Source organism: Pantherophis guttatus, chromosome 1 (assembly GCF_059756535.1).
Source record: "Pantherophis guttatus breed Tessera chromosome 1, ASM5975653v1, whole genome shotgun sequence".
Lineage (NCBI taxonomy): Eukaryota > Metazoa > Chordata > Lepidosauria > Squamata > Colubridae > Pantherophis > Pantherophis guttatus.
This window is the reverse complement of record NC_142063.1, coordinates 16,055,213-16,075,162: the sequence shown is the minus strand read 5'-3', so window position 1 is coordinate 16,075,162 and position 19,950 is coordinate 16,055,213. Positions and strand designations below refer to the sequence as shown.

General features: G+C 45.8%; 1 protein-coding gene across 3 annotated transcripts in view; it reads right to left on the bottom strand.

The window, feature by feature from the left end:
* Nucleotides 1–19,950, bottom strand: part of SLC25A42 (solute carrier family 25 member 42) — a 47,529-nt gene that overhangs the window by 11,249 nt on the left and 16,330 nt on the right. For 2 of the 3 annotated variants that reach the window (XM_034422585.3, XM_060694744.2), the window contains exons 2-6: nucleotides 14,833–15,034; nucleotides 9,784–9,909; nucleotides 6,123–6,234; nucleotides 2,356–2,381; nucleotides 26–192 (exon numbers count right to left, since the gene is read on the bottom strand). In XM_034422585.3, the coding sequence (XP_034278476.1) occupies nucleotides 26–192; nucleotides 2,356–2,381; nucleotides 6,123–6,234; nucleotides 9,784–9,870 (392 nt within the window). In that variant the 5' untranslated portion in view covers nucleotides 9,871–9,909; nucleotides 14,833–15,034. The remainder of the gene's footprint in view (nucleotides 1–25; nucleotides 193–2,355; nucleotides 2,382–6,122; nucleotides 6,235–9,783; nucleotides 9,910–14,832; nucleotides 15,035–19,950) is intronic. The other variant, XM_060694746.2, reaches the window with a different exon arrangement.

The following is a 19,950-nucleotide window of genomic DNA, read 5'->3' as shown; positions in this document are numbered from 1 at the left end:
AGATTGAGGCTCCATAGCAACTTACTTTCCCTGGAAGCCATAGTAGCTGCCCAAAAGGTGCTTATATTGCTCATGCGCGGAGAACTGGATGGCAGCGTAGGGGATCACCCGAACCATGGTGGCCGAGTTGCCTCGCCATAGGCTGAAGAAGCCTTCCCTGAGGTAGGTACGATAGATCAGCCGGTAGGCCTCCTAGGTAGAAGAGGGGCTGGATTAGATGCGACACAGTTGAAAGACAAAAGAGCTGTGAACCTTTTATGAGGGAATTTGGAGAGGGGAGGTTGGGGCTAGGGCAGGCAGGATGTAGGGCGTTTTCAGATTACAAACTCATGGGTGTCCCCTCAAAATGTTCCTGTTGATCCTAACCAAGCTTCCCACAGAATGGGTTGGTATCTGCCTTTCTTTCATTGATGGCAATACATGTGAGGCCCCCAGATGATGCAGAAACCGCAACAAGACTGTTGGGACCATGGTAAACCCAGAAACGCAGATGCCAAGACTGAGGGACCTTTCAGAAATAATTTGCTCCAGAAAGAATATGTCTCTGCTTTACTTCTTGCCCACAGTTCTCAAGAAGAGGAAGGAGGAGGAGGAGGAGGAGGAGGAGGAGGAGAAGGAGGAAGAGGAGGAGGAGGACAAGAAAAAGAAGCAGGAGGAGGAGGAGGAGGAAGAGGAGAAGAAGGCAAAGAAGAAGGAAGAAGAGAAGGAGGAGGAGGAGGAGGAGGAGAAGGAGGAGGAGAAGGAGAAGGAGGACGAGAAAAAGAAGCAGGAGGAGAAGGAGGAAGAGGAGAAGAAGGAGGAGGAGAAGAAGGAGGAGGAGAAGGAGGAGGAGAAGGAGAAGGAGGAGGAGGAGAAGGAGGAGGAGGAGAAGGAGGAGGAGAAAAAGAAGGAGGAGGAGGAGGAGGAGAAGAAGGAGGAGGAGAAGGAGGAGGAGGAGAAGGAGGAGGAGAAGGAGAAGGAAGAGGAGGAGAAAAAGAAGGAGGAGGAAGAAGAGGAGGAGAAGAAGAAGAAATATCTGACAATAAGTATTCCTTTAAACCACAGTGGAGAGAGAGAGAGAGAGCGTGTAAAACAGGAGAGTAGAACCCAGTGCCAGAGTCCAGCAGAAATATTGGGAACCATTGGGTTCCTTTCTTTTGATGGAAGAGGGGCAACTAAGCGAGAAGGAAAGATTTTTGCCCCAAAGACCCCTCAGATGCTACTATAGGATAAGTCAATGGCACACCCAACTATCTGCCTCCTTACACAGAACAAAGGCTACTTTTTCTCTGTGTTGGTGTTAGCAACCAGCTACACAGCCTCCTTATGAGGCTTGAGTTCCTCTTTGAATGTCTATTCTTTTGCTGGAATTTTGCCCCAGGATTATACTTCAATTGGCACATAGCAATAGCACTTAGACTTATATACCGCTTCATAGTGCTTTTACAGCCTTCTCTAAGCAATTTACAGAGTCAGCCTCTGGCCCTCCAACAATCCTGGTCCTCATTTTACCCACCTCGGAAGGATGGAAGGCTGAGTCAACCTTGAGCCGGTCAGACTCGAACTGCCAAACTGCTGGCAGCTGGCAGTCAGCAGAAGTAGCCTGCAGGGACTGCATTCTAACCACTGCGCCACCACGGCACATCCATGTGCCTACCATTTAAAAGTAGTTCTGTTTTGACTAATTTTCATTGGCTCTTAAGAGGTTAGAAGGAGGGACAAAGGAGAGGGGTGTTAAGGTGGTCTTTCGGGTGCGCTTCAAGGTGTTGGTCACCACCTTTAAAGCGCTCCATGGCATGGGACCTGGGTATTTGCAGGACCGCCTTCTGCCGCCGATAGCCTCCCACCCACCAGTACGCTCCCACAGAGAGGGACTCCTCAGGGTGCCGTCAGCCAGGCAATGTCGGCTGGCGACCCCCAGGGGGAGGGCCTTCTCTGTGGCAGCTCCTGCCCTCTGGAACTATTTGCCCCCGGAGATACGAAGGATATCGGATCTCCGGGTCTTTCGCCGTGCCCTAAAAACTTTTCTTTTCCATCAAGCAGGGCTGGCGTGAAAACCCCCCCCCCCTTTTTTTTTTTTAGTCTTTTTTAGCTTTTTAAATTGTCAAATGGTTTTTAGTTTTCAATGTTTTAAATTTTTGGGCCACAGTTATTTAATTCTTTTAATAATTTTAAATTTTGTATTGATATGTGTTTTAGTTCTGGCTGTGCACCGCCCTGAGTCCACTAGGAGAAGGGCGGGATATAAATTGAATAAATAATAATAATAATAATAATAATAAAGGTGAGAGCAACCCATGGGAGCAATTCAGTGAGATTAAATCCTTCCCTCAACCTGCAATGAAGCTTAGAAAAGAGAAGGAGGTTTCACTTTACCTTAGCAGAAAATCTATTCGACGACACTGAAAAGAGAGAGAGAAAAAAAAAAGAAGTCATACACACATCAGCACTGCAACTGAGAAATCTATGGGCAGACTAATCCATGCCACAAACCAGCATCTTTGCACTCAGGCAGTCTCTGGTTTGGGACACCCCAACCAAGGAAGAGAACCATCTTGGCTGCCTTTGCGAATTGGCACCTACTGTCTCAACAGGACCGCATTAGCCTGGAGGGAGGGATGGTGTAGGCCAGTGTTTCTCAACCTTGACAACTTTTAACATGTGTGGAGTTCAACTCCCAGAATGCTGGCTGGGGAATTCTGGGAATTGAAGCAGGGGTGGGCTTCAGATCCTTTAGCAACGGGTTCGCTGCCCCGTTGCTGGGTGGGTGTGGCCATGGTGGGCGTGGCTTAGTCAGCCGCCTGCACTATGGCGGGGTAGTGGTGACGTTTTTCACCCTCCCCAGGCTCCGGAGGCTTTCCTCGAGCCTCCAGGGGGGCAAAAACAGCTTTCCCTGGGGTCCAGAGGCCAGAAATAGGCCCGTTTCCGGACTTCCGGAACCTCCATTAGGCCTGTTTTTTGCCCTCCCAGACCCTCCACACGGCCCCTGCACTTACTTGGAATGATGAACGGGCCGCATGGAGACTCTTGGGAGGGGCAAGGTGGGGTGGGTATGGACAGCCAGGGGTGGCATTTGGGGGTTCTCCAAACTCCGGCAATCCTTGGCTAGAGGATTGCCCGAACCCTGCCGAACCCCCAGGAGCCCACCTGTGAACTGAAGTCCACACATCTTAAAGTTACCAAGGCTAAGTGTTGTGGCTCCGTTACCTGAGCCTGTATCATCAGCAGGAGAGGACTCCGAGAGTGAAGAAGAGGAGTTGGCAAGGCCTCCCTCTCCAGGACCCTCCTCTCTGGCAATGCCTTCGGTGTCCGCCAAAGGGCAAGAGATAGGGCCGGGGCCAAGCACGTCCACGCAGCCACAGATGGACAGTGATGAAGGTAATGAGTCTTGGCTGGATCCACGCCAGCGTCGCAGAGATAAGCGCGCGCAACAGAAGAAAAGGCGTGCCCGAGATTAGGCTGAGTCACTGGACCACACCCCACAGGATATAAAAGGGAGTGTGGTGGCCAGTCAAACCTTGTGACGAACAAAGCTGAAAGCTTCCACGCCATTCTGCATTGCCGGACTTTTGCTATAAGACTTAGCTGGATTATCTCTGGACTTGACTAACTCCGTAATTATTGAGCTGTTTCTTTTGATGTATCAGAAGTGGGGAGAAGTTATCTCTCCTCTTCATAAATAATAAACTCTTGGCAGGCAGCCACTAGGTTGTTGCCAAGTTCCGTTATCTTAAGGAAAAGGATTTTGCCGGCTGGTTTGGTCTTTAACTCTTGAACGTCTGTTGGTGTGTGTGCGTGTGGTTGGGGACAGAACACTAAGAAACATTGGTGTAGGCTGCAATAAGACCCAATCCTTAGCCCTGTGCTCTTCAACTTTTTTATTACGAGCCAAGATGAGAAGATGGAGGGACATGCTTATCAATGACGGGAGGAATTCAAATTTGTCTCTGTTCCACATTAATCAGAATCCCATCTCAAACAGTATGTCCAACTCTGGTTTCCATATTTTAAGGAGGAGTCAGACAACTAGAACAGATTGAGAGAATAGAAGAGATCAAAAACCAAGTCCTGCAAATAGATTGAAGGAAGTGAGAACATTTAGTCTTAAGAGGACATTCTTCAAATCCCTAAAAGGATGACATAAGAAGAGGTCTTTACTCCTTCTGTACCATCCCACAATGCAGGCTAGCGAATAATCGATTTAAGGTATAGGAAAGAAAGTTTTATCTGAATATTAGAAAAAAGAAACCAAAGAAGTGGATCCAAAGAAGACTGTGAAACAGGGGTGAGTTGCCCCCGGTTCGGACCCGGTAGTAGAACCGGCGGGAGGCTCCACCCACTGACCCGGACATCATCATAGGTGATCTGCGCATGTGTGATGTGATGCGAACCGGTAATAAAGGTAAGTAGAACCCATCCCTGCTGTGAATTATAAACTATCACCGCATGTCCAAAATAACAGGAAGCAACATTATTAGATATGCTCTAATGCAGGGGAACCATGCTGGCTCGGGAATTCTGGGAGTTGAAGTCTACAGGGTGGACCAAAGGGGCCAAGGTTCCCCACCTCGGCTCTCAAGCATTTGAATGAAGAATCTAAATGCCTTTAAAGAATATGCTGGCCTTGCTTCCACAAACCATTACACCTCAAATCTTCTTATTCCTGGCTTGTCAAAGGCCTTCTGCAAAGATGGTTGAACAAACTAATTACAAATTAGCCAGGATTTTAAAAAAAGAAAAAAGAAAAGCATGCAGACTTTCCAAATCCTGCCATTTAGTTTCATTATCAAGCCAGACTTCAGAGGCAGCAGTCAAATCTGGCTTCCAAGATGGTTAGAGCAATGACAAGCCAGGAATAAATGCGGTTGTTTGTCCAAATTTGGGTCCGTGCAGATCTACAGATTCCAAATCCCAGAATTCCTCAACCACCAGACTACCACTGAGAATTCTGGGAATTGAAGTCCATCCATCTACATCAGTGTTTTTCAAACTTGGCAACCTTAAGATGTGTGGACTTCAACTCCCAGAATTCCCTAGCCAGCATGATGGCTAGGGAATTATGGGAGTTGAAGTCCACACATCTTAAAGTTGTCAAATTTGAAAAACACTGACCTAGAGCAGGGGTGTCAAACTCGATTTAATTGAGGGCTGCATCAGGGTTGTGTTTAATCTCGGGGGCCAGGGTGGGTGTGGCCAGCTCGACGTCACTCATGTCGGGGGCGCCTGTGGTGGCCTGAGCACTTTGCCAATGAAAATGGGCTCCCGAGCTCTGTTTTCGGTTGCGACGGCCTCCTGCAACCCTCTGCCAGAGAATGCCTCCCAAGCTCCAATTTTGCTGGCAGAGGCACCACAGGCCGGTCCTTCGCTGTTTTCAGGGCGGTCCTGCGGGCCATATCTAAGCACCCCACAAGCCAGATCCGGCCACTGGGCCTTAAGTTTGACACCCCTGATCTACAGGAAACTGTTGTGGTCCGCCAGCAGCCTGTGGAGCTGGCAGCGGAGTCGGACAGCAATGAGGCTGAGGAAGAACATGGGCCAGTCCTGGAGGCTGGGGAAGGCCCGGATGAGGGCTCTGCGTCTGAGGCAGAGATGGGGCCAGGGACATCGGGGAGTGATGTGCGGACTTCGGAGCCTCCAGAGGCTGACAGTAGAGAGGCAGAGGAACAGGAGGAGCCTGTTCCTAGTGCACGTATGAGAAGAGCTGCCAGAAGGCAGGAGCAGATAAAGCAGAGAGGACGACTTGGGAGTAAGGCCAAGAGATGATTGGCCCCTCCCATAAGGCTTAAAAGACCAGCAATGGCTCTTGGCCTCTTTGCCGGAAAACAACGTTGAGAGAATTGCTTCTTGTTTCACTGTATTCATTTCTTGTCGGCGTCTTCTGCTTCTGAACTTTTGCCAAGAAAAGCCTTTGGCAGTTTGCCTAATTATCCCAAAGTCAGGTGATAAACTGTGGAAATGGTGTTTTGAAGAATTTGCTTTAATTTAGTTTGGACTATGCTGTTCTAATAAAGTCTGTTTGTTTTCGAACTGTTTATATTTAATACAACTACTTGGGCCTGGGTCACAACAGAAACTAGGATTGCTTCCATAAGTGAGAAAGATAGGGAGACTCCCCCATTTCTCCCCCCTACTCTCATGCCTACCTTGGAAAATGATTTTCGTCCTGTCCAACGGTGCCACGGCTGTTTTGGCCACAGCGCCAGCCAATGCCCCAGACACCAAGGAGTTGATCACACTTTTTCTCTCTTCAGGACTCTGGAAACAAAAAGCAGAACATTTTTAAGAGATCGAATCATGCAACAGAAAAAAATAGCAGCAGGGGCTTTTTCTCTCATAAGCAATGGTAGACAATTTTTTAAAATGGAAATAAGTGATAGGGTTTCCTTTGCGTTTACGCTGGTAAGAGAACTTCATGCAATATTTTCTAATGGGGGATACTTAATCATTTACACAAAGACTTCCCACTGGATTAATGAATTATAATGACACAGGCAAGTTTTGTTCAGCATGCTAAGCCACAAAATACCTAATCAAGGATAACCCAAACAAGCTTTGCATATGACATGAATGCAGCCAGTAAGTCTTCAACTGACCTGAGTCTGAGTCTTCAGCAGGATTGGGATGCACAACAACAACAACAAAAAAAGTGAGAACAAACTCAGAGAGTCATTCATATAGAACAGGGGTCTCCAAACTTGGCAACTTTAAGACTTGTGGACTTCAACTCCCAGAATTCCTTAGTCAGCTATGCTGGCTGGGGAATTCTGGGAATTGGAAGGCCACAAGTCTTAAAGTTGCTAAGGTTGGAGACCAGGGGTGAAATGTCAAATTTGTTACTACCGGTTCTGTGGGCGTGGCTTGGTGGGGGGGGGAATGTGACTGGGTGGGCATGGTCAACTTTTTTAAAAAAAAAAACTTTTCAAAGCATTTTTTCTAATGCTTTGAAAAGCCTCTGCCGATCAGGCAACTCAGCTGGGATCGTCAGAGGCTTTTCAAAGCATTTTTTTTACCACCTCTTCGGACAAGAGGTTGCAGAAAAAAATGCTTTCAAAAGCCTCTGACGATCCCAGCTGAGCCGCGCGATCATCAGAGGCTTTTTTGTTTTTACTTTTAAAAGCATTTTTTTTTGTCGGAAGAGGTTGTAGAAAAAATGCTTTTAAAAGTTAAAAAAAAAAGCCTCTGATGATCATGTGGCTCAGCTGGGCATGGTGGGGGGGGGGGGCCGCAGGGATTTTTGCTACCGGTTCTCCGAACCACCCGCCGCCATCTCTACCAGATCGGGTGGTCCAAACCAGGAGCATTTCACCCTTGTTGGAGACCCCAATGTAGAGTAAGTGTCAGATTCCAACTTGTTCCCATGTGATTCAACTCATAAGAGAGGAACAAGAGAAGAGGACATACAGGTAGGCCTTGACTTACAACAGTTCATTTAATGACCGTTGAAAATTACAATGGCACTGAAAAAAAGCCACTTATGATTGTTTTTCGTACTTAGGACCAATGAAGCGTCCCTATGGGTCACATGATAAAAATGTAGATACTTGGTAACTGATTCATATTTATGACAGTTGCAGTGTCCCCAGGTCCCGTGTTCACATTTTATAACCTTCCAACAAGCAAAGTCAGTGGGGAAGCCAGATTCATTTAATAACTGTGTTACTAACTTATCAACTGCAGTGATTCACTTAACAACTGTGGCAAGAAAGGTCATAAAATGGGGGCAAAACTCACTTAAGTAATGTCTCACTTAGCCACAGAAATGTTGGGCTCAATTGTGGTCATAAGTCGAGGACTACCTGTATAGGAGCTTTGGCTTTGGTAGTCTCTTTGTTCAGGAGCCATGTTCCATGTTGCAATGCTGCCTTTTGGATGTCAACACTATTAATTTCCACAAAGCCTTTTCAGTAATGAAAGCACTGAAACGTTTATTTCCCAAGGCATAAATTGCATAAAACACCTGTTTCTTTATGTGCTGTCTGTTAAGCAATGGTAATAAACCCTGCATATAGTATTAAGGGAGAAATACTGACTTTTTTATAAAAAAAAGTTATTTTGCTGCTACTTTTAAGCTTGTTGCTCATTTGACTTTTTACAAGGAATCCTTGAATTTACAATCACAATTGAGCACATAATTTCTGTTGCTAAGTGAGACATTTGTTAAATGAGTTTTGCCATATTTTACAACTTGCCTTTCCCATAGTTCTTACGCGAATCGCTGAAGTTGCTAGGCTACTAACACCATTGTGAAGTGAATCTGGCTTTCCCCATTGACTTTGCTTGTCAGAAGGTCGCAAAAGGTGGATCACAAGATCCTGGAGCACTGCAACTGTCATAAAGATGAGTCAATTGCCAAGGGTCTGAAATTTTGATCAGGTGACCATGGGGATGCTGCAATGGTCGTAAGTGTGAAAAACAGTCTTAAGTCAGTGATGGCAAACCTTTTCGGCACCGAGTGCCGAAAAGGGAGCACTGTGCGTGCTTGTCTGCGCCAAGACCAGGAACAGGAGGTGGGCGCGCAACAGAGAATGTACTTGCAGTTCAGTGGTGGGATTCAAAAACTTTTACTACCAGTTCTGTGGGCATGGCTTGGTGGGTGTGGCTTGCTGGGCATGGCAGGGGAAGGATATTGTAAAAACATTCATTCCCACCCCACTCTAGGGGAAGGTTACTGCAAAATCCCCATTTCCTCCTGATCAGCTGGGACTTGGGAGGCAGAGAATAGATGGGGGGGGGGCAATCCAGGGGTGGGTTCTCAAATTTTTTTTACTACTGGTTATGTGGGCGTGGCTTATTTTGTGGGCATGGCTTGATGGTCATGTGACAATTCTTTAGGATTTAGCAGAGGTACTGGTCTACCAGGCTTTCAACTGCTTGCAGAACTGTACCAGTCTACTCATTTGTTTTTGGAGGTACTGGTCTACTCATTTGCCTTTTAACACTGATCAGCTGTAGGGCGGCCCTTTGAAGCCCCGTGGCAAGAGTTTAAATAGTTTTTTTCCTTCTAGCCGATCAGCTGGGACTCGGGAGGCAGCAATAGATTGGGGGCGGGGCCAAATAAAAGGTAAGAATAACGCGGGGAGGGGGGGGCGGGAGGGCCCAGCTCCCGAACAAAGAGAACCGGTTCGGTGACGTCATATTGTCACCGCTACTGGTTTGGCCAAACCGGGAGGAACCCACCACTGGGCCAGTCAGAGGTGGTATTTACGGGTTCTCCGAACTACTCAAAATTTCTGCTACCAGTTCTGCAGAACTGGTCAGAACCTGCTGAATATCACACCTCTGTTGCAGTTTCTTCAGGATTCTTCTTCTTAACTGCGGTTTCTTATTCTTTACTCCTGGCAAGTCTTCAGATTACTGCTGCGCATTCACATGCACCGATCAGGTGGCGAAGCACGTGCTGGAAAATGTACTCTGGTTTCTGGCGTGCACTAGCCAGCAAGTCTTCAGGTTACTGCCATGCAGGCACTCGCGCCAATCAGTTGGCTGGCCAGCGCAGGTGCTCACGCTGGAAAATGGAAGACCAGTTCTTATGCAAGCACAAAGGCCAGCTGAACATCGTGCGCGCATGCATGCCAGAAACCCAGAAGAGGAACAGGTGCCGCCACACGTGCCAGGTGAGATGGCTCTGCATGCCATTTCGGGCATGCGCGCCATAGGTTCGCCATCATGGGTCTAAGTCATGTTTTCAGTGTCACTGTAACTTCGAATGGTTACCGAACAAATTGTTATAAGTCGAGGATTAGCTGCATTGTCTTGTTTCATGGCCAACTACCATTATGACACAGCAAGACACAAACTGCTCACCTCTGGAAGAATACGTCCATGGACTCTGATCTCCGCATCATTCTGTTTTAAGCCTACTTGACCTTCCACCGCTCTACCATTATCCATACCAAGCTCAGAAGCTAGCTAGGAAGAGAACTGAGCCTCCTGGGAAGAAGAAGAGGAGAGAAAGAAAACGTTAACATTCATTTTTCAAAATATGAAACTTTTAAAAAAAACCCAATCTGACTGATCTGTTTCAATTGCTCCATTTTTCACTGTCTCCTCCATCTGCTTATTTGCACTGTTAGCCCTCCGGTCTGTTTCCCCCCACCCTAAAAAAAGCACAATATTTATTAAATTTGCATAGTAACCCAAATGCATGTCTGAGTGGTAACAATTAAAAACAAAAGAAAAACAATACACTAAAACCATACAGGTAGTCCTCAGTTTACGGCCACAATTGAGCCCCAAATTGCTGTGTTGCTAAGTGAGACGTCTGTTAAATGAGTTTTGTCCCACGTTACAACCTTCCTTGCCACACTTGTTAGCTGAAGCGCTGCTGTGGTTCAGTTAGTCATATGGTTGTTAAGTGAATCTGGATTCCCCGTTGAGTTTGCTGGTCAGAGGGTCGTAAAAGGGAATCACATGACCTTGGGACATTGCAACCGTCATAAATAGGAGTCAGTTGCCAAGTGTCCGGATTTTGATTACAGGACACTGCAACGGTTGTAAGCGTGAAAAACACTTTATTCGGTGTAGTGTAACTTTGAATGGTCACTAAATGAACTGTTGTAAGTCGAGGACTACCTGTAATGTAAATTTAAGGAGAACTTTACATAATCATGGATGCAACCTAGCACACCTCAGGTTAGGTAGTTCTTTTTCGACCATTCACTTCTGTACTTGTAACTTGTTTTGCAACAAGGAATTTGACTGGAGAATTATCCCTTCTTCTGTATCCCTTTTTTTCATTCTAGTTTATTTCTGGCTATGAGGGATTTGGAATGAACAGCTGTCAGATTACAAATGTTCCTTTACGCCTTCCTCCATAAGGCAGGGCAAGGGAGAAATGTCTGGTAGGAATCTGTTAGGAAGTTCAAAGATAAGGAAAAAAAAACATAGCCAACCAAGCTAATTGCCCAACGTGACAAGTGACACTTGGGGGGAAGGGTTGTTGTCAGGGGTGAAATGTAAAGTTTGTTACTACCGGTTCTGTGGGCGTGGCTTGGTGGTGGTGGGTGTAATGTGACTGGGTGGGCGTGGCCAACTTTTTAAATTTTTTAAAACTTTTCAAAGCATTTTTTTCTAATGCTTTGAAAAGCCTCTGGCGATCAGGGAACTCAGCTGGGATCGTCAGAGATGCTCTTTAAAAAATGCCTCTGTGCCGATCAGGGAACTCAGCTGGGATCGTCAGAGGCTTTTCAAAGCATTTTTTTTAACCACCTCTTTGGCCGAAGAGGTTGCAGAAAAAAATGCTTTGAAAAGCCTCTGACGATCCCAGCTGAGCCGCGCGATCATCAGAGGCTTTTTTTTTTTTTTTTACTTTTAAAAGCATTTTTTCATCGGAAGGGGTTGTAGAAAAAATGCTTTTAAAAGTAAAAAAAAAAAAAGCCTCTGATGATCGTGCGGCTTAGCTGGGCAATGGGGGGGGGGGCGGCTGCGCAGGGATTTTTGCTACCGGTTCTCCGAACCACCCGCCGCCATCGCTACCGGATCGGGCGATCCGGTCTGAACCGGGAGCATTTCACCGCTGGTTGTTGCTGGTTTGAATTATGCTGAAACCACGCGAAAGAGTCAGAGTTGATTTTACACTAAGTGTGCTGAGACGATGTGCCCAATAAAGGAATTCTTTGAGGAAAACGAAAGCCTCGGAGTTCTGATTTACTTGGGCTGATAAGTCGGAGCCTTGACATGCCAAGCACCCACATTTTGATGATGTAATTGTGTGGATGCTATGAGGGTTACAAGTGTGAGGACCGGTTTTAAGCCACTTTTTTCATTTCGGATGGAGCTTCAAATGGTCGCTAAATGGTTGTAAGTCAAGGACTACCTGTATTCCAGGGGTGTCAAACTCAAGGCCTGTGGACCGGATCCGGCCTGTGGGGTGTTTAGATCTGGCTCACAGGGCCGCCCCGAAAACAGTGAAGAACCAGCCCGAGGTGTCTGTGCCAGTGAATATGGAGCTCGGGAGGACCACATGTGCCCCTCCCGAGCTCCATTTTTGCTGGCAGAGGATTGCAGGAGGCCGTCGCAGCCGAAAACAGAGCTTGGGAGCCCGTTTTCGCTGGCAAAGCGCTTGGACCGCCACAGGCGCCCCTGCCACGAGTGATGTCGAGCTGGCCACACCCACCCTGGCCATGCCCTCAGCAGCCACACACACACCCTGAAGTCAAACACAGCCCTGATGCGGCCCTCAATGAAATAGAGTTTGACACCTCTGCAGTGTATTCCCTCATTCATAACCAACAGTTCCCACATTCATAACCATTACGTTGGTGCTGGATCCATAAAGATAGATTTTCTCCAGGACAACCTGCTCCTTCAGGTTTTCCAAGGGCCTACCCATCACCATGGTAACCGAGTCCATTCACCTTGCGCTTCTTCTTCTTTTTCCTTCTACCTTTCCCAGCATTAGAAACTTCAGATAATGTGTCCAAAACATAATAATTAGAATAGAATAACAGAGTTGGAAGGGACCTTGGAGGTCTTCTAGTCCAACCCCCTGCCCAGGCACAACTTACACCTACACCACTTCAGACAAATGGTTATCCAACATCTTCTTAAAAGCTTCCAGTGTTGGAGCATCCACAACTTCTGGAGGCAAGTTGTTCCACTGATTAATTGTTCTAAGGAAATTTCTCCTTAGTTCTAAGTTGCTTCTCTCCTTGATTAGTTTCCACCCATTGCTTCTTGTCCTGCCCTCAGGTACTTTGGAGAACAGTTTGACTCCCTCTTCTTTGTGGCAGCCCCTGAGATACTGGAACACTGCCTGCATTTGATGCCTGCATCTAATCTTCAAGGAAAGGATATGGAAAGCCAAGGGAAATTTCTAACCATTTTTAAGGTTATCAAAGAATTCTCTCTGCCCTAAGGAGCAAAATGCTACAGGTAGTCCTTGACTTATGACCAGAACGGTGCCCAAAATGTCCGTTGCTACGCGAGACAGTTGTTAGGGGAGTTTTGCCCCATTTTACGACCTTTCTCGCCACAATTGTTAAGCGAATCCCTGCAGTTGTAAAGTTAGTCACACGGTTGTGAAGTGAATCTGGCTTCTGCATTGACTTTGCTTGTCAGAAGGTCGCAAAAAGGGATCACATGACCCCGGGATCAATAGTGGGTTCCTCCCGGTTCGGCCTGGTTCGGTCGAGCCGGTAGCGGTGACGATATGACATCACCGAACCGGTTCTCTTTGTTCAGGAGCTGGGCCCTCCCGCCCCCCCCTGCATTATTCTTACCTTTTATTTGGCCCCGCCCCCAATCTATTGCTGCCTTCCGAGTCCCAGCTGATCAGCTAGAAGGGAAAAAACTGTTTAAACTCTTGCCGCAGGGCTTCAAAAGGCCGCCCTACAGCTGATCAATGGTAAAAGGCAGTGTGGTGGTAGACCGGTGCCTCCAAAAACAAATGAGTAGACCGGTGCCTGCAAAAATAAATGGGTAGACCGGTACAGTTCTGCAAGCAGTTAAAAGCCTGGTAGACCAGTACCTCTGCTAAATCCTAAAGAATTGTCACATGACCATCAAGCCACACCCACAAAATAAGCCACACCCACAGAACCGGTAGTAAAAAATTTTAGAACCCACCCCTGCCTGCGACATAGCGACTATATTGCATATGAACCAGTTACCAAATATCTAAATTTTGATCTCGCGACCATGGGGATGCTACAATGGTTGTAAGTGTGAATAATGGTTGTAAGTCACTTTTTTCAATGCTGTTGTTACTTCGAACAATCACTATTTGTATGTTGAGGACTAGCTACACACACTTACCTCAACAGATCTTCCTCCTAAACCGGGCACTGGGAATGCTACCCGATCTACCAAAACAAAGCCCTTTAAATCAGTGATCTCCAACCTTGGCAACTTTAAGACTTGCGGACTTCAACTCCCAGAGTTCCTCAGCCAGCAAAGCTGGCTGAGGAATTCTGGGAGTTGAAGTCCGCAAGTCTTAAAGTTGCCAAGGTTGGAGACCCCTGCTTTAAATCAACCTCTGCCAAGGGAAGAAGAGAAATTTGGGTGAGAGTTGAATGCCCCTCAGAAATGAAAGACCAGCCCCACTGGCTTTTAAATTGTTTGCTGTTAATTTATTTCCCCTGTACTGTTTACTCCATAACAGGCAGGATATATATATATATATATATTTAACGTTTGTATTACATGTATTTTTATCGTTCGCTGTTCACTGCCCTGAGTCCCTCAGGAATAGGGCGGTATATAAAATAAATAAATAAATAAATAAATAAATAAACAAACAAACAAACAAACAAACAAACAAATAAAAAATAAATAAATAAATAAATAAATAAATAAATAAATAAATAAATAAATGAAGATAATAATTTAATGCATACAGAAAGTCCTAGATTTACAACATTTTAATTAATGGCCATGCAAAGTTACGTCATCGGAAAAAAGTGACTTATGACCAATTTTCCGACTTATGACTGTCGCAGCATCCCCACGGTCACATGATCAAAATTCAGAGACTTGGCAAATTACTCCTAATTAAGACGGTTGCAGTGTCCCGAGATAATGTGATTTACCTTTAGTGACTTTCTGACAAACGAAGTCAATGGGGGAAGCCAGATTTACTTCACAACCGTGTTACTAACTTAACAACTGCAGGCGATTCACTTAACAACTGCGGTGAGAAAGGTCGTAAAATGGGGCAAAACTCACTTAACAAATGTCTTGCTTAGCAAGATAAATGCTTTTGGGCTGGATTGTGGTCATAAGTCGAGGACTACCTGTATCATACATTAATGATTCCTTCCTATCCCAGAAGACAGGCACCTCCCAATAATTCAAGATGAAGAAACAAAATGTGAAAGCAAGCATAGGAATTTTTTAAAAATAAAATAAACATACCTTCCTTGCTTGAATGCAGCTTTGTACTGAGAGGTTTTTCAACCAACTTCTCCAAAGCGGAACCCCTCGTAAATCGCTCAGTGGTTTGACAAATCAACAAAGCGGCTCTTGTTACTTGAAGCTGGGCCAGTCCAAGTGGAGATTATAGAAGCTGTTTGTCTACGTCGGCCTGTCCCAGTGAGATTAGGCAAGCACTCCTGACCTAAAAAATAAAGTAACCCAAGAAGGCAGCTGCAATTAAACTTCAGAGGAAGGGTGGGAGGGGGCTGTTTAAATAGTGGTGTCTTAACAGCCCTTCCTTTAAATTGTATATTTTTGGTATTCTCTTCGTACGCACCCAAACTCTGCTGAATTTGCTCCTATCAGACAAAATAGGACTTTCATTCTCAGGTTTTGCACACGAAAATAATTTGGAAGTTTGGCCAGTCTAGAGAAAAGAAGGACTGGGGGGGATGGGACATGATAGCAGTATTTCAGTATTTGAGAGGTTGCCACAAAGAAGAGGGGGTCAACTTATTTTCCAAAGCACCAGAGAGGACAGGACAAGAAACAATGGATGGAGACTAATGCAGGAGAGAAGCAACCTGGAATTAAGGAGAAACTTCCTAACAGGGATGACAATTAACCAGTGGAAGAGATTGCCTTCAGAAGTTGTGGGTGCTTCATCACTGGAGGTTTTGAAGAAGAGACTGGATAGCCGTTTGTCTGAAATGGTATAGGGCAGGGGTGGGTTCTAACCGGCTTTACTACCGGTTCTCTTTGTGCGCGCGCTTTGCGCGCAATTGCCTTTTCGGTCGCGCGCTTTGCGTGTGATCACTGCACTCATGCTCACTTCGCTCACCTGCGCACCAAACTTGCACTTTGCGCAAGCACGTTGCGAATCTGCCCAGATGAGGTGTGGCAATCCGCTCTGCCGCACCTCTCAGCTGGGCGAAAAAAGAAGAAATATAAGGTCGGAATAGCGCGGGGGCGGGAGGGCCCAGCTCCCGAAGAAAGAGAACCGGTTCGGTGACATAATAGCATCACCGCTACTGGCTCGGCCGAACCGGGCCGAACCGGGAGCAACCCACCACTGGTATAGGGCCGTGGTGGCGAACCTATGGCATGCGTGCCACAGGTGGCACGCAGAGCCCTCTCTGTGGGCACGTGAGCCATCGCCCCAGCTCAGCTCTGCCACGCATGTGTGTATGCCGCCCGCCTGCTGGTCTTCAGGTCTCTGCCGCGCATGCGCGGGGGACAAGGTGAATGTGGAGGGGTTGCATGTGCATGCATGGGGCGGGGCACATGAGAAGGCCATGTGTGTATGCACAGGGGGTGGGTTCATGCGGGGGTCCGCGTGAGCATGTGTGGGGTGGGGCCACAGGGAAGACCATAAGCAGGACAAATACATGTAGTCCTCAACTTACGACCACAATTGAGCCCAAAATTTCTGTTGTTAAATGAGGCATTTGTTAAGTGAGCATTCCCCCATTTTATGACCTGTCTCGCCACAGTTGTTAAGTGAACCACTGCAGTTGTTAAGTTAGTAACACAGTGGTGGAGTGAATCTGGCTTCCCCATTGACTTTGCATGTCAGAAGGTCTCAAAAAGTGATTATATGACTCTGGGGACACAGCAAACGTCATAAATATGAACCAGTTGCCAAACATCTGAATTTCAATCACATGACTATAACTAAAGTCGTCACTATGAGAAAGGTCATAAGTCACTTTTTTCAGTGCCGTTGTAACCTTGAATGGTCACTAAATGAACTGTTGTAAGTTGAGGACTATCTATATACCATAACAGTACTCCTTAATTCAGTGTTTTTCAAACTTGGCAACTTTAAAGATGTACAGGTAGTCTCGACTTATGACCACAATTGGAATCGGAATTTCTGCCTTAAGCCAGTGTGGTCGTAAGTCAATTTTATTCCATTTTACCACGGTCGTAAAGCAATTCACTACACTCATTAAGTGAACCGTGTGGTTGTTAAGCGAAACCAGCTTTCTCAATTGATATATTTTGCAGGAAAACCAGTTGGGAAGGTTGCAAATCATGATCACATGACCACTGGGAGAAGGCTGCAACCAGTTGTAAGTGCAAGCTGGTTGCCAAGGGCTTGAACTGGGATCAAGTGACCGTAGGGGGTGTACGAGTCATATTTGCAAGGACAGGTTGTAATTTAATTTTTTTTGCTGCAACTATGAACCGCCATTAAACAAACGATTGTAAGTCCAGGACTAATTGTAAGGACTTGCTAGGAGCATGGCTAGGGAATTCTGGGATTTGAAGTCCACAAATGTCCATTCTGTCCACAAAGTCCATGCTGGCTGGGGAATTCTGGGAGTCGAAGTCCACAAATATATGGACTGCAGTAGATATTCACTTTGGTTTACAACCAGGTAATTTCCAATTCTCATTCTGATTTTTCTATCTACTATTACAAAAGAGGCCTTCTGGAAGATGCTGGCACAAAAATATAGTTTTGCAGCCATCCTGATGTCATCAAGCCTTTCATTATACAATGAACATCTTAATATATAAAGAATTAGTTGTTTCATTCCATTTTGTCAAGTTGCTGTTGAATTCTGACACTTCCTTCCAAGGCTGCCATTAGTGTTATTTAAACGTCCAATGCATTCCTGAAAGCTGACAACATAAGTTATTATCTCTTGCTATTTCTTGAAGAAAAAAAGCAGCGGCATGAGATGCTGAAAATAGAAAACGTTTTGAGTTTTGTTTCAAAGATCCAGATCCAAAATCAATGGAGTGACACTATTTACTGTCAAATGACAATATTTATTGTCATTTGACTCTTATTTCTCTAACCTGAGTTAGTTGGCTGTCAACCAGCTGTCTTCTTTAGGATAAAGAATGCCCTACCAGGAAAACAGCTGAGATATTTCCGCCCAACAATTTGTCGATAAAGTCATCCAGTGTCAGACCTTCCAAGCAGGCCAGGTCAGGAAGGCCTGGCCACCAAAAATATCAGGAAAACTGACAGTGTTTCCTCTTCCCTCCTTCTTATACCAAAGAGAATCAAGTTGGGGCAATCTTGAGTTTCCTTCTCACTTTTTCTTGTTTGTCCAGAACATAGGCCCAAGGTACAGAAGGATCTTGACAGACTTGAACATTGGGCGCTATCTAACAAAATGAAATTCAGTGGAGAAAAAAGTAAGGTTCTACATTTAGGGGTGGGCTTCAAAAATTTTAGCAAGGGGTTCTCTGCCTGGTTGCTGGGTGGGCATGACCATGGTGGGCATGGCCTAGTCGGCCTCCTGCACCACAGCGGGAGGGGAGCATTATTGCCCTCCCCAGGCTCTGGAGGCTTTCCTTGAGCCTCTGGGAGGGCAAAAACGCTCTCCCCAGGCTCCGGAGGCCCTCTGGAGGCCTTCCTGAACTTCTGGCAGACCCGTTTTTTGCCCTCCCCAAGTCTCCTCACGCGCCCTGCACTTACCTGCATCTAAAACGGGCTGCGTAGGAACTCCTGGGAGGGGCAGAGTGGGGTAGGAGGAGCCAGCCAGGAGCGGGATTTGGGGGTTCTCTGAACTGCACAGAATCTTAGCTAGAGGTTCTCCCGAACCCCTGCGAACACCCAGCAGCCCACCCGTGCATTTAGGCAAGAAAAACCAAATGCACAGGTACAGTATAGGTGTTACCTCCCTCAATAGTAGTAACTGTGAGAGGGATCATGGATTCCTAGTGGACAATCACATAAATATGAGCCAGCAATGTGCTGCAGCTGCCAAAAAAGCCAACGCAGTCCTAGGCTGCATTAACAGAGGTATAGAATCAAGATCATGTGAAGTGTTAAGACTGCTTTATAATGCCTTGGTAAAACCACACTTGTAATACTGCATTCAGTTTTGATTGCCATGTTATAAAAAATATATTGAGACTCTAGAAAGAGTGCAGAGAAGAGCAACAAAGACGATTAGGGGATTAATCGTCCCCTAATACCTATACCTCTCTGCCGATCAGGCAACTCAGCTGGGATCTGAAAAAATGCTTTATTTATTTATTTGTTTGTTTGTTTGTTCAATTTATATGCCGCCCTTCTCCGAAGACTCAGGGCGGCTTACAATGCACTTATAGCAATAGCCTTCATTCTTTTTGAATATACCTGCTTATTAGGGCTTTTGGCCCCCCCATAAGCGGTGTTTCTACAAAGTCAGCTTATTGCCCCCACAATCCGGGTCCTCAATTTACCTACCTCGGAAGGATGGAAGGCTGAAAAGTTTAACTTTGAAAAGTTAAAAAAAAAAAAAAAAGTTGGCCACGCCCACCCAGTCACATTACCCACCCACCCACCCCCATCAAGCCACGCCCACAGAACCGGTAGTAACAAATTTTACATTTCACCCCTGCCATGGCCCAGTCACTTTCTCTCAGCCCTAAAGAGGAAACAGTGACAATCCACTTCTGAAAAGCTTTGCCAAGAAAACCGCAGGGACTTACTTCTCCGGGCAGCCTCTGAGAATCAAACATTCGACTGAACGGAAGGTTTAAATACAAAAGTGTCTTTAAACATTGTCAGTAGCCCAGAGTTATGAATTTGAGATGGGCTGCCATGTAAATTGAGATAATAAACAGGCTGCCTGAAATTGCCGAGGACAGAAGGAAAACAGATTAATGTGGCTACGAGGAAGAGCCTCAGTAGAATTAGTTCTGTTCAGATTTTTGATGTGCTGGTTTTACTGCAAAGGTTTTCTTGCCTATCGACGCACATAAAAGCCATATTTCCTTTGCTCAGCTTCATCTGTTAAATGGCCTACATTTTGGGACTGTTTGTAAGTATTCTTAGGAAATAGCATATAGGTCATAACATGCAAAGGCAATTAAAAGAAGGTAGGATAGAAACAAACAAAAAAAAAAAAACAGAGGAAGAGAAAAATTAAATGTATTTCACAGCAAATCTTATCTTACACCCAAGTGGCCTCATCAACCTACTGGCAAAACGGACTTGGCTTGTTTCCAGATCCATTTTTTAAAAAAAAAATCAAATCAATCATCATGCCTCCATTGCAAATTCATAAAGCAACACATCATCTTCTACTTGTAAATCCTTCACTTTTAATTCGGTATATTCTTCTTAGGTATGTATATAGGGCAGTGATGGCGAACCTTTTTGCCGTC